Raw genomic sequence first — 14424 nt, 5'->3', positions numbered from 1 at the left:
TTGTTTTGGTTTGGTGAGTTACTACAAACGGATTGACTTACCAAGGTTTTTGTATTTTACTCGTTTGTGCATGGCGAGATGTTAAAATGTTGAGTTGTCATAGTGATAGTATTTCTGAAACTCTATTTTACAAACGGAAACGCGGAGTCGTGAATAGAGTTGTCAGTTTCAAGGATTGTTTCAAAGTATAATCTTGAAATGTGACTGGGTGAAAGTTGGTAGTCATGTTTGTCAAACCTATTTCAATTCACGCAATGTCAAAGTCCAAATATTTCATTCTGGATTATTTGGATTTACCTTTAGTATATCCCGCGAATGGATTTAAAGTTGGTAAATTACCAAAATGATTGAATATTATCGGGTTAGAGATAGTTGGTATTGATTCTATAAGTGTTAAAACAGCGGCGTGGAATGTGTGAATGATCCGATGCGGGTGAATGTTGGCGTCAGTAATATTCAGGTTACGTTTGATTCAACAGATCGCGTTAATAGGATTTGTCAAAGGATTTGAGTAGGGTCGAATCAATACTTTCAAATACGATTCAACTTGATTTGTGTAGTGAGTTACATTTCAAGTTGACAAACTAACACATTGATTGAATATTTTCATGGATCTTATCACGCAACTAAAGTCAGCCACTATTCGGGAGGCGTGAAACGTATAGCGATCGCGGGAAAGTGACAAATTGTTGGTTTTCGAATCACCGTCTGCGACGGCTCTGGGACAAACTAATTACCGAAATATTACCTTGTGAGCGGGTATGAGGGATTGCTATGTCTGAAGCATTATCCGGTGAGTGGTCGTTGGATTTTAAAATGATATCACACCCTTTTGAATAAGCGTTCACTTCACAAAGGATTAGGGTTAGAGCGGAAATAAGTGACAATTTGTCGCTATTCAAGTTACCGACACTGGCGGTCTATTATTCGTTACTTGTTAAATCTTACCAGCGAAATCAAGTTCTGTGACAAACTGATTACTAAAATTTCATCGCGTGAGCGATCGGTATGGTTATGACACCAAGTCGTGAAAGATGGTTATGTCCGAGACATTATCTTGTCAGTGATCGCGGGGTTTTGTAAATATTTCACACCTTTTTGAATAAGCGTTAACTTCACAAAGGATTACGGCTAGAATAGAAATAAGTGACAATTTGTTGGTATTCAAGTCTCGCCGGTGGTGTATCTGTTATTCGGCACTTATTACACTTATCATGAAATTAGAGTGAGAACATAAAGCATCAAGTTGTTGTTTTCGAATTTTGATGTCGAGGTGATAAATTTATGCATTCAATTACAATTCAACTTCGGTTGTGTATTGAGTGATAGATTGATATGCGGAAGTGGTATCTTGTGAGCGATCGTAGGATTTTACAAATATTTCACATCTTTTTGAAGTGTTAGTTTGCGAACGCGACTATTGTTGATATTCGAATCGCCGTCTGTCGCACGCACTGCTTAATCCTCACAACAAGCCACGTTTCCGTTTGTGCGGTTATTGTTGGTGACTCGTACATATTCAACACCGCGCGAGAGATGTCTATACTCGAAAGTACGAATCACCGCCACACCCGTAAGAACACATGGTAAATCACCAGAGATCCCGTAAGAATACACGACAGGCGAATCGCCGCCACCGCCTATAGCAAAGAAGGTGAGTCACGACCCCGAGTTTTCACGGCGAATCACGACCACGCCCTATACCCGAAAAGGCGAATCACGACCGCACCCATAAGAACACATGACACCTCACCAGAGATCCCATAAGAACCAATGGTACACCACCAGAGATCCCGTAAGAAACAATGACACATCACGACCGATAGGGGGTCTGAAAGGGTTCCATCACCAACACGAGTTTTCACGGCACATCACCGACGAAGCCTATACCCGAAAGGGTACCATCACCAGAGATCCCATAAGAACACATGGCACCTCACCAGCGGAAGGGGGGGTCAAAAGGGTGCCATCACCAACACGAGTTTCGCGGCACCTCACCAGAGATCCCATAAGCCACAATGGCACATCACGACCGATCTACATAACTACTGGCATGATGTGAGCTAGACCCGCAATCACACAACAGCAAGATCGAAATACACTACATGTAGGTAGTCAGCGAACGATGCTTATTCAACCAATCAATGAAATTGATATCTGGTGTGAAAAATGTAGCAGCCGTACAGGGACAATATTGATTTCACGGGTTTTATTGTATCATAAAAACCAAATCCGTGCGATTGGGGTATTCGCTAGGCTACTGCTGTTGTGACTTGTTAATGGGGTAAATCGGTAGCAAGTATAGAAACAAGTTTTACATTGTGCTCAATATCAACGGAGCAATACTCAGAAGCCGAACACGGCCCGGTCCGGTCGGTTAGGCGTAAGCTTATATTCCCCTGCAAGTCCTCGTTGAAATTGTTGGCAAAGCGACGAAAGATATTGATTTTATGGGATTATTATATCATTCGATTGCCCCCGTTGCTATATTTGGCGACGTTTAAAACGTCAATATGTACTTCAGCATTGTAGTATTATGTGGCCCGAGTCGTCGCTAGGTATCGTGCACAATAATGTAGGCTATCACTTCACTGAAATCTAGGGTTGGAATCAGCAATATGACGTCACAAGGTTCACTCCATCCCAAATCGAAGTTTTCAGTCAACATGAAGCGTTCCTTTAATTCGGCGAAAATTTTCTCGCCGCCGGTCTTTATGGTAGGAAACATTCACGGAGTTCCATGTTGACCTAATAACATCATTGTGTTGTAGCGCGGTAATGGCAGAAATGCCTATTAATATAAATCGTACGTAGGCTACTTTGGTTCAGATGCAGTAAATACCTACTTTACACGGGGAACACTGAATGTAATTCGAGAGAATATGAGACAAAGAAGAGTAAAAAGTCTGAATATGACGAAGCATGAATTTTATGGAAGTACACTTGATCTCATATGGAACAAGTGCATTTAATACCAATAAGATTTGACGTATAAGTGTAAAGAAAATGGTGTAAATGTAGTGTAGAGTAATCTGAACTTGAGGGTATTAATTTAGAATACGTGTACCAATAATACTTGGCGGAAACAAACAAAAATGACGGTTGGAATAAGTCGTCGGCCATTTTGATTAAAGCAAAGTTTGAACTCGCCTGTTAGTAATTCACGGCAAACACATATTTCAAACTAACGTCTAAATGCTTAACGGGCGAGGCAAATTCAGGAAGATATCAGGGATCAAATTTCATAATAGAGGCCATATGGTAACTTGAATGGGATGCGACGAACTATCGTTACAGCAAAGTTCACATGATGGCGTTCGGGCGACTTTTAATTTACCGAGGTAATCTGACCTGGAGTTGCGTTTTGTCTCAATACGTACGGGAATACATGAATTTTGGAATTGCTGTAGAAATGAGTTCGATAAAATCGCGTGAGAAAAAACGACAATTGTACGAGATTCTAGATTAGCACTCGATTTGAATCTTCATTCACGCAGGTGAAAACGCCGTGTGCTGGCTATTGTGAGCGTACGTTGTCAAGGTTGTTTAACAAAGCGCGTAGGAAAATGTGAATTATGATTTCATTTTTATAAGGGAGATACAGTAATAGCCTGATCATCCGCGCAATATAATCTGTGCCCTCCCGTATACACCACATGATTGATGTTAATTCCGGTCTGCCTTGAACACTGGATCGATTGGTCAGTATGGTAAGCGTTTGCTCTGTAATTAATACTGTGCAGAAGTGCATTATGCGGTGCTTGGCGTTGGGTTGTGCTGTCAGGTGCTGATGAGGCGCGAAATTCGCGGCGGTGCGAGTTCTGAATTAGTTCAAGTAGTTTTGCTGAACGGACGTTTTCGACACTGGCTTGCTGGTTGGTGATGCAACATGATTACCATATGGATGGCCGCGTAGTGAAAACCCGCGTGAGCCTACCACCTTTTGATCATGAAACTCGAGAACAATCCATCTAAGGTAAACACCCAGCTACGTATCTCGTGCGGCCGATATAAATATACAAGCGAAGATATATCTGACGTGATACTGTATCTATACCAAAGTAATGTGACCTGTAGTTGTATTTTGACCCTTTTAAAACTCCGCAATTTTGCAACTATTCGGTGAAAGAAAACATAAAGTTAACTCGACGTTGAATTTCAATAAATTCACCTTAGGAAAATCAACAATAGTCCGGGATTCTAAACTCGCACTAAATTCGGGTGATCAACGCCGTGTGTTAACAATCGTTGGCATATGATGTCGCATGTATTTGACACAGCGCGCAAGAATATATGTATTCTGGTTTCGCCCGTACAAAGAAGATACAAATTATTCGTGCGGTACTCTCTATGCTATAATCCAGTTTAGGAGAACCTCGAATGAATTTCGTGTGCGCATAATGAAACAACAGCGCCCGCTGGCGACCTAAAGAAATATATGAACAAAAGTCGCCCTTTTAATAAAAAAGGGGGGCTATTTGTGATGCGCTAGGTCGTCGCTTCGACCAATTATGGGCCAGCCAAGCTAAGGTCGTACAGGGTATGCCTCTGACGCCTAAAAATACTAGGATCCCGGAGTTCAAGCTAGGCTTCGCATGAAAACCCGAATTGAAGAATTCTTGTTGTTAGACGTTGTTGTGTGTGGGTTGCTGAGTAAGCTTGTAAAAGGACTGACAACCCAAAGGTAATGTATTTCTCTGAGTGGGGGAAAGGTGATTGCAGCGAGCGAGGTACTGCAATGTATTGGGTTGGCACAAAATCAAAAAGGGCGACCGATGTTTCTATCCAAATAAGGAGCCGAGGCCGAATCGTGACACTTAGTCATTTCTGCTAGTGCACGAAGTCGTTATAATGGGTCATTTATAATGATGAGGGAGATTAACTCGCACACGAAGCTGTGCCATTTTGGTAGCTGATAGAGCCGAAAACAATTAGTTAATGGCCGCGGCTGGAGCACGAACTGTGATTCATAAAAAGATTAAAAAGAAAATAACTCATCACGAACTGGGCCCGAAACTTATAGCCAGCTCTTGGCAGGGAAGACCTTGTTTGTTTTTGAAACAGAAATGCATATAAGCAGCCTCGAATCACCATCTATCCAGTCCAATTCGGACTCCAACACGAAGCGGAGGAATTGAAGCTTATAGACAGACCGCATCTACGCACGGACGAGGCTGGCATTGTTGCACCGAGGTTACGTCATCGAAGATCAGAGCGTATGTAAATTTAAGTTTATTCAGTATTTGATTCAAGATAAATGACCAATTAATTTGTCCTACACCCAGTTGGCAAAGTGTAGTGACTTTGCATCATCATGCAATCATGCATACTTCGAAAATTCAATTTGACTTGAATGATGACTTGACGGTACTTGGCTGGGCTCGGGTCGAAATGTGTAATGTCTCAAGGTGACTCGTGACTCGAAGGTAGTGGTTTGATCTCCACACTGTTCTGAGGTCACAAGAGTTTATGGTTATAGCTATTCTGGAACACAGTGCAACTGTATAAAAAGTGCTAGTCGATTTGAATTCAAAGAAAGGGAACGCTGAAAGACAGAGAGGGTCCGAATTGTATGACAATTGCTAAAGAAAAGAAAAACTGACTTGTGGATGATATCAGCAGAGGTGGTCAAAGTAGTCAAGAAAGCTACTCAAGTAGAAGTAGGAGTAGCGACGGAAAAATCTACTCAAGTACAAGTAGAAGTACTTCTTCAATAAGCCACCTAAAACTACTAGAAGTAGAAGTAGAGAAAATCAGATCTACCTGAATAAGTACTAGAAGTAGAGGAAAACTACTTGAGTACTTCCAAAAAGTAGATGTACTTCGTGACTGACCACCTCTGGATATCAGTCATATTCTGTTGTAATTCGAATGGGTGATGACATATGAAATCCTTTGCAAATATTGCCGTTTGTTCTCAGACATGCGCGGTATATAGTCCTAGTTGCCATGGATGAAACAAAAAAGGCTACACCATATTAACACATTTTATCGATAGTATTCAAAACGGATCATGCTTGATGGTATTGATCCATGTCTGCGGAAACCCGCTCGAATAATCAATACGAAAAGTATGTAATTCATTTACGCGAAAATTTGAGTAGGACAGTTAGTATAGTTTAATTAAAGTCCAGAGATACTAATGTCTAGAGATATAAAAGCAGGAAATGACGAGTGCTTATGCCGCGTTTAGTCAATCAGTTTTAATAATATTTTCATCATTTCAAAACACCACGAAACTGCGATCCAGGGCAGTCGTACTAACTATCCTGCCGCGTGTAGTAATTGGCTGCGACAGATTTGGCGCGATGAAAGTGTCTAGTTGAAAGTGAGCCTGACTCCAGTCAAGATTTGAATTTGCCGAAAAACACTCTATTATTTCGTGTAAGCTTACATGGGCCGAACTAGGACCAAGAATTAGTGAGGATGAAAAATAATCACTAGCAGCGATAAAGTTTCCGTAGGGTATGTTGCGGCGTTGTAAATGTGTGGTATCGCAGTGCGTCAATAAATATGTGCCGTTCGCTGTGCATATTTATGCCGACAATAAGGCGGGTGCCTTTGTACCTAGATATTCCATGGTTTTGTCAGCATTTTAGAGCATTCTTGTTTAGTGTTTTTGAGGACAATTTACCTCGCTGACGTAAGATGAAACGCACTAACTCAAGAATAGCTTCAGAAATATACCCACTTGTCGCATTAAGTAATAACAAGGACAAAGTCAAATTGGATTTATTATTGGTACTGCAAGCAGGCGACTCGAACCAGGCTTGGACAACTAAATAATTCTAGTCGTCTAATCTCACGGAATTAGAGCGAAATGCCAGTAATATAATTCTAACATAATTTGAAAAAGCTGCGTAGCTCTAATTCTAATTTTAACATAATTTGAAAAAGCTGCGTAGCTCTAATTCTAATTTTGACATAATTTGAAAAAGCTGCGTAGCTCTAATTCTAATTTTAACATAATTTGAAAAAGCTGCGTAGCTCTAATTCTAATTTTAACATAATTTGAAAAAGCTGCGTAGCTCTAATTCTAATTTTAACATAATTTGAAAAAGCTGCGTAGCTCTAATTCTAATTTTAACATAATTTGGAAAAGCTGTGTAGCTCTAAATCTCACCAAATTCGGAAAAGCTGAAAATTTTCTAAAGTTGTCTGGGTATGACTCGAAATGAAAATATATTTACCTATATCTGAACGTCACAAGCGCTACTATTTCGGCAAGGTCAATACACTCAATACCATTCTGATCAGGACATCAATGCCCATGTGGAGACGCTGTAAATGGTCACGGAGCAGCGAGCCAGTTCGTTGGCTACTGTGTCCGTTTTGTGTTGTGATGTATATCGGGGCCTTGTGTTGATTTTACGACCTAGCGCTGAAGCGCCAGTATAGTTGCCGGCTATCTATCGCAAACATCACAAATCGCAAACAACAATATCAGCGGATTTCAAATTGCTAATTCGATACCTTTGGTGCTAGACCTTGGAGAAGATCGATTAATATTCCAAAAGTTTAGGGCTACTATTGTGATTAATAAACATCGATACCTTGGTCACTAACTAGGATTAATACAGAAATATTATACAACCGGAATTACTAGGCCTATAACATTAGGAATACTTCAGGCCAGTACTGCTAATATAAAGACCTTAGAAAAGTAACCCCTGGTTGAACTTATCCACACATTCGTTTTTCGAAACTGATGTGTCGATGATGGAATATGACACTAGCCTAAAACCCGCTTTGTCCGCGTATTCACTTTACGAAGTGAATGCGCCTGACGAGCGCCATTTTGTCGTATTGCAATCATGACGAGTATGAACTATGAAGTTTACTGTATTGGCAAAAATCAATCTGCAAAAGGGTATTTTCATGGGAGGGTTTACTATGACGTATTATTGCAACGTGACGCCTATCTTTCTTATATTGTTCAAGTACTGCATTTACCTAATCTTTGACATTTACCATCATATTGCTTTAAGATGACGCTAACATGTCTTAAATATAGGTATAAGTTATGAACATTTAATATGAGAATAGTTGGTTGTTACTGCAGTAATTTAATAGCGAGTACTGCAACTGTAGGTATTAATAAGGCGTCATAACAGACCCCGCCCCTATACTAGTGTCAGGACCCTTCACCCCAACGGGACAAAAGTTTGAAAATTTGATGTGTAATGGACCATAGGACAATAGAAACATGGGTATTTAAAGACCTCTCGGGGTAAGGCATTGGAGCATATGTGAGTTCGAAATTCGCGATAAGCCTAGTCTATTGCCTATGAAGCACGATATATACGAATGAATAAAAAAGCTTAAGCACACCAATACTGGAAATTAAGGAATATAGCATGATTACAATTAGGATATTGGTTCACATATGACTATTATAAGTGAGATGGTATCATTTTGTGCTTATCTGGGACTGTGTCGTATGCATGTTAAGTGTTAGCTATACCATCAGTTTGCTTAACCAAAAATGGCGCCACCATTTTTTCATGTATGCGAGCTTTTACAGTGAGCCGAAGTATGACTGATATATGTATGCATATCTATGCCATGTATGATGTCCACATGAATTGTACACTCAGTTGTAGTATCCAATTATTGCATATAAAGACGACATCGGTGCGTCCGCTAGTTTCGGCGAACTTGTGACTCTATGCCAAGTAAATCCGCCAGTCTGAAACAGAGCCCCAAACGAAGCATCCAGTAGCAGACTATATCCAGAAAACCGGACATTGACGGAGGCATTGTGGAAGGGTTTGACGTATTTTGAGATTGAAGGGTGATGTTCCGATGTCCCTCTAAAAAATCTTGACATGCTATTGATTGGGTCGGCTGCTTGCCGCAGTTGCAAAGTATACAGAAATAAAGCAGTGCGATGAAATGGGAGCGACTGCTAACCGAAATCGCAAAGTATACAGAGATGGAGAATCTCGATGAAATTTGCTGGAATCGCTCCATAAAGCCGATGAGCTAAAGATACAAAGAGCCAAGAACATAGAGGTATTGCATTCGGAATATCGTTACGACTAACCCTCAACAAACCCAGCGTTCTGTTGGACTTGGAATGCCCGATCTCCGAATCGACACGCAAGTACTTGATGATCCTAAGTAGTAACGACTCAAACAAGGGGTCAGTTCCTGGACTAATTGCAGTTTGATATCTTCATCTGGAAGACTGGGGAACTCTTATAAACAAGGTGGTCGGCAAATTGGTCAACTTGAACTCTGTGTGGTATTGTTTTTTTGTGGCATCGATTGGCATATTTCTTGTATATTATATGCATGTATATTGTCGGCAGGAAATACCGTCACATTTATGGTGTAAACACACCTTAGAGTATTGAACTGTTATTAATCGTGCATGAATATGAATAGGTTAAATCTTGACTCGTGTTGTGATTGAAGTATGTTCCGTGTGCTAACTTAACCGAGTTTGGCATAGATACTTCATTGCTGCCTGCATGATAATTATTGGAGTATGTTGGTTGTGTTAAGCCAAGGGGCTTGTCTATTGTATGAATAGTTTGAGCCGCTGGACCTTCCAAGGTCACTGCTTCGTTCGATCAATCTACAACCAATGCTTCAATCAACGTCGACAAAACCGGGTTGTATAAGGGGTGTGGAAAAATGTGGAAAAGCCAGGAGATGGGGTTGAGCTCTGTGAAGTAAATCGAACCAAGTGTGGAACACTTGCATGGCAAGCGCCATGAAGCTACACTATAATCAAATGGAGGCACCAACTGGTCTTCTGGGGCTCAGCGTCATTTCTTGGCAATTTCAGTGGACGGGGGAGAGTCTGAAGACGAACACATCGATTACCTCCTTACTATCTGCGAACGCCAATCTATGAAAAGAAAAGATCGTCGAAGGATCACAACTGGGGTTTTCTGCGCCGACACGGGAAGCGTCCTCAAATTGAAAAACGTCGTAGAAACCTAATACCCGCCAAGCTGGGAGGAGCGACAACCTATAGACATGAAACTACGTGATATAGGTGACTCCTCCCACGTTGACTCCTTAGTAATAATCAATTTCGACGGACTATCGGCTCCATTTGCGATCGAGGAAGGAGACCTCTCAATATTGTAGGTCTAAAATGGATTGATCATGTACAACAATTACCAAACATAGCGACTGAATTTGAATCTCCGCCTAATGCAAACGAAGGGTTGTCTTTAGTAACGCTTCATGACGGGATCTCGTGTGATCAACGGGACGGAACCAAAGTCGGAAGCAGTCTTCGCGACACTGTAACCGATGATGGGTTGATGGAAGCTGCAAACCAGATAAGCGTCGAGCCGGCACGTTGTCTGTGTCGCCGCAGGCCGTTGCCGCTGGCGCAAGTGTCGAGATGGTAATCACCACTGGCGCGAAATGTGTCGAGTTAGGAATCCCTGCTGGCACCAATCATAAATACGCCGATCTTACGACGGCAACTGTCTTACCTTCTTTCCCAAAAGGTCAAAAAAATATGGGAAATCCCTAGTGTTGGGTCAGGTAGCCCCTGCTGGCACTAGTCGAGAAAGTGTCGGGTCAGTTAGCACTGCTGGCACTAACTAAAGATGTGTCGAGTCAGGAATCCCTGACGGCACCAATAATGAAGACGTCGAGCGCGGAATCCCGGCTGACGTAAATAAGGACCTGCACGAGAAAACTGGTCCTGAAAGCTCTCGTGGATGCACTTGTCCGAATAACTGTAACAATTCGGCCCATAGATGCATGACGACAGCCACAGTTATGAGTAATTTCCCAAACAAAGCAGCTGTTACCGGCTAACCGGACACATGTCCGGTCATGACCGGCAAGGAGTCTGGGGATTTTAAGATGCACGTCTCCCCAGAAACGGGCCCCCGGCGGCGACTGAATCCGCCGGCGTGACGGTAGGCGTGGGCACACGCCGAGATCAGAGGTCAGATTGAATAGGTTGGGAATCCCCGCTGACAACGAAGAACCTCGCCCTTCTCTCCACCAACACCAAAACCCCGTTCATAACGAGATTCGCATTGGGCCAATAACTGGCCCAATTACTATGTAACCTTACAACAAGACACCAGTCCCAGCGTGAAGACGGAACTCGAAAGTCTCTGTGCACAATCGGTAGCACTGGCGAAACTGTCATACAAACCTCCTGACTTTTGACTGGCCTAGAAAAAATCGCCATTCCTGAAGGAGTCTTGACAGCCGTTTATGATCCATTTGCTTCCGAACTTGATAGCCTGCGGGGCCAACTCAGCGCCCCCCAATCCATGAAATACCAATGCGACATCGGACGTAAGGACCCATCGACTAAGCCTTTCGTTTCTGGCCCTTATAACCCGACGCGGGAGGGTCAGGCGAAGGCACTAAAGGAAGCAATAGATATAATACCTTATTTTGGTATTATTGAACAAGGTTTTGCCGAATGAAAATTGGCTATTTTTGTTGTTCATGAGAAAATAAATGAAAGACTACAAGACAAGGCGTGTCGCTTTCGATAGTAGCAAGACGGACGTCAGAGGTAAACCCCCATCCCAAGAAGTGTACATGATCGCTTACTACAGTCCGACGTGGGTAACTCCAGCGGCGAAAGACTATGATCCAAGCACTACAGCGCTGAAACATCTGCCTCCCCTAACAAAACAATGGCGGATGAAAGCGAGGCTGGTGCAAGGAAGACGATCGAAATCGATGGCTAACAAAAAGGGGGAGTATAAAACTGTCAAACCAACTGATGCGACTTATGGGAAGCAACAGTTGCAAACTCTTCGCGCGTGAAACCAAACCTACGGAATGAAGAAAATCATTGGTGAAACACCAACAACGACGCGAGTGCATCCGGTCACCACTGCGAAGGCTCTGCAGAACTCCACGGAAGACGGCAGGACCGACATCGGAACGGACTACCAAAACCCAGACCACAACCGCAAGGTAAGTACCGAAACAACTGTTTTGTATTCAACAGGAGACGACAAAGACGACTCGTCCTCGAAGAGTGTCGAACTAATGAATATTACCTTTGAGTCAACGATGGCTAACACATCGCCGCAGCCCGGGCAGAAAACCCGAAGTTTGGGAACACCCGCTCCTGAGTATTCCCGAATATCAAGAACCACCGTGGGGAAGACAACCACAGATTTCGTTGACCACAACTATACTCGATGGCTGCACGAACTGGTGATGATGGAAGGTGGATATAAGGTAAGTGGATTAAACTTGATCGATAGGATGATTATGGAAGGTGCGAAACTGATACCTACACTGAAACCGGTTGCTGTGATAATGATGGTAACCGGGTTGATAGCTCTGGTGATTGTGTTATGGGTAGGTTGTATAAGGTGTCGTCGACGTAGAACCTTAAGTCGTATGAGGAACACGAGGAGACGAAACGGAACAAGTCAATAGATGGCGATAAGAGTAATACGGAACACAACGGAGAATGACTAAATCTGAAGGTAAGAATGGGTGTTTAAGATTTAGATGTAAATACGGGATTTTCATAGATTGTTATAGGGAAGTAATGAAGTGTAACGTTATAATTTTGGTAAATCGTTAAGAAAAATGGTGATAGGTATCATGCGTATAAAACAAATCCTTTGGCGCATCGTTTATGATGAGTCCCAAGCACTCCGTGTTTCACGTAATGGGCGTTAAAGGAAAAAAACTGTGAGTCATGGTAAGATAGCTATGTAACGAAGCATAAATGAATGGCAGTGCATCGTTTATAATAGGTATCAAGTGAATTATTTTACGTAATGGGCGTAAACGGAAAAAACTGAAACCTCGCAACTAGAAATCTGTTGAGTAATGAAATATCAATTCGAGAGAGCAATAAAAGAAAAAGGTTGACGTGTGAAAAGATTGAGTCAATAAGGTGATTACCATGAACGGGTAATGTTGGTGTATAGTGCACCAGTTCCGCTACTTTTTTTCTTGGGTCGAGGTTACCCATTAATTCGTGCGAAGCGCAAAAAACATTTGAAGAAAAATTACATAAATCTCCAAAAAACAACCTCTATCACTTATGTCGATTCATTCGAGCTCGATCCTCCCAATTGCGGGGGTTTAGGGCATTGGCGTAGCCAGGGAGGGGCGAAAGGGGCGATCGCCCCCCAAAAAACTTTTGAAAAATTTTCGTAAAATCAACAAATATTGGAGTATTTTGGGGCAGATGAATGCAACCTGAAACTTTTTTTTCGCGCTTCGCGCGATTCAGCGTCCATAAGTCTTGATTTTATCGGTTTACCGAAAAAAAAAATTTCGAAAATAATCATAATTCAGTTTAGCTGCATTCTCAATTATGAGAATACAACAGTACCAGTAGATACACTTGAATAGCCCGAGGTCGTTGGGTTGATTGAGTCTAGGGGTTTCAGTTCAGTATGGGGGGACTATTAGTTTCGGCAATTTCCGTTCCGGGACAGACGAAGACATGAATACGACTTGCACAGGAAAATATCGCCTCCTCCCGTTGTTAAAAAGTGCTAATTTGAAATCGCACGAGTTTGATCCAAGGATTTTTTTAAATTTGGTCTGATATGTATCAGCGATTCCAATGTTTATAGTAGCGTCAATCTTTACCAGAGGTTACGAAATAACCCTGCTTCAACTAAGTAATTATTCAAAATGGACACCACTTGCTCATATACATGCACCGATATTATTGATCAAATTCATTCATTTATTCAAAACAATTTTGCGCTCCGCGCGACTAGGCCCGAAATTCACACTGATTTCTCATCACTTAATGTCAGCGATTTGGGCTCGTCCGTCAATCGATCTCCTATAATACAAGCTATACTTGGAACTGGAAGCTTCCATAGGGTGTAGGCTATGTGTGCGTCTAAGAATCGCATGTATAATGGGTAGTGATGAAATTGCGCATGGAAAGATGTACGGTCCCATGAGGTGTCCCCACGGGGAGCTCCCCTAAACTCATAGAAAATTTGCCCTCTCCCTCACAAAAAAAAACGACCTTGAGTGTGGGCGATCTTTTGAGTTGTGACAGCTTTCTCCGCAAGTCATGAAGTAACTACAGCAATAAATGAAAACTATCCCGCCCGGCGCATACCCTCTAGCAACTCATAAATGGTCATGCCATGTGCAGGACCGCAACTGTCGCACCCCAAATTCCCCAATGGGGGGGCGAGCTTGAGCCCAAGGGGAAATTTTTTTCGTAAATTAACATATATTATAGAGCAGTGCTTTTCAACCTGTGTGACGGTTCGCACTTGTGCGAATGAAAAAATTTGCAGTGCGAATGACGAGCATGGTGCGAACGGTGCTAATGAAAATCCCGGATGAGTGCGAATGACCAAGGTGGTGCGAATGAAAATCCCGGATGAGTGCGAATGAAAATCGTGAATAATAATTGCTTTTCAAATAAACATAATACGAAATTCAAGGGCAGTGTAACTTTAGTTGTTGCGACGC

The 14424-nt window shown here is 42.2% G+C and overlaps 1 protein-coding gene across 1 annotated transcript; it reads left to right on the top strand.

The window, feature by feature from the left end:
• The first annotated feature begins 6938 nt into the window (after positions 1 to 6938).
• LOC145442451 (uncharacterized) lies at positions 6939 to 12938 on the top strand. The gene is made up of 2 exons (XM_080320355.1): positions 6939 to 12192; positions 12320 to 12938. Exons 1-2 carry the CDS (start codon positions 11785 to 11787, stop codon positions 12326 to 12328), a joined length of 417 nt encoding a protein of 138 aa, XP_080176481.1. The 5' UTR covers positions 6939 to 11784; the 3' UTR covers positions 12329 to 12938.
• The last annotated feature ends 1486 nt before the right edge of the window (positions 12939 to 14424 follow it).

Source organism: Botryllus schlosseri, chromosome 7 (genome assembly GCF_051294905.1).
Source record: "Botryllus schlosseri isolate E-star chromosome 7, Bs_hap1, whole genome shotgun sequence".
In the NCBI taxonomy this organism is placed as follows: domain Eukaryota; kingdom Metazoa; phylum Chordata; class Ascidiacea; order Stolidobranchia; family Styelidae; genus Botryllus; species Botryllus schlosseri.
Note: the sequence above shows the minus strand (reverse complement) of the source record. Positions and strands in the feature narration are given on the sequence as shown.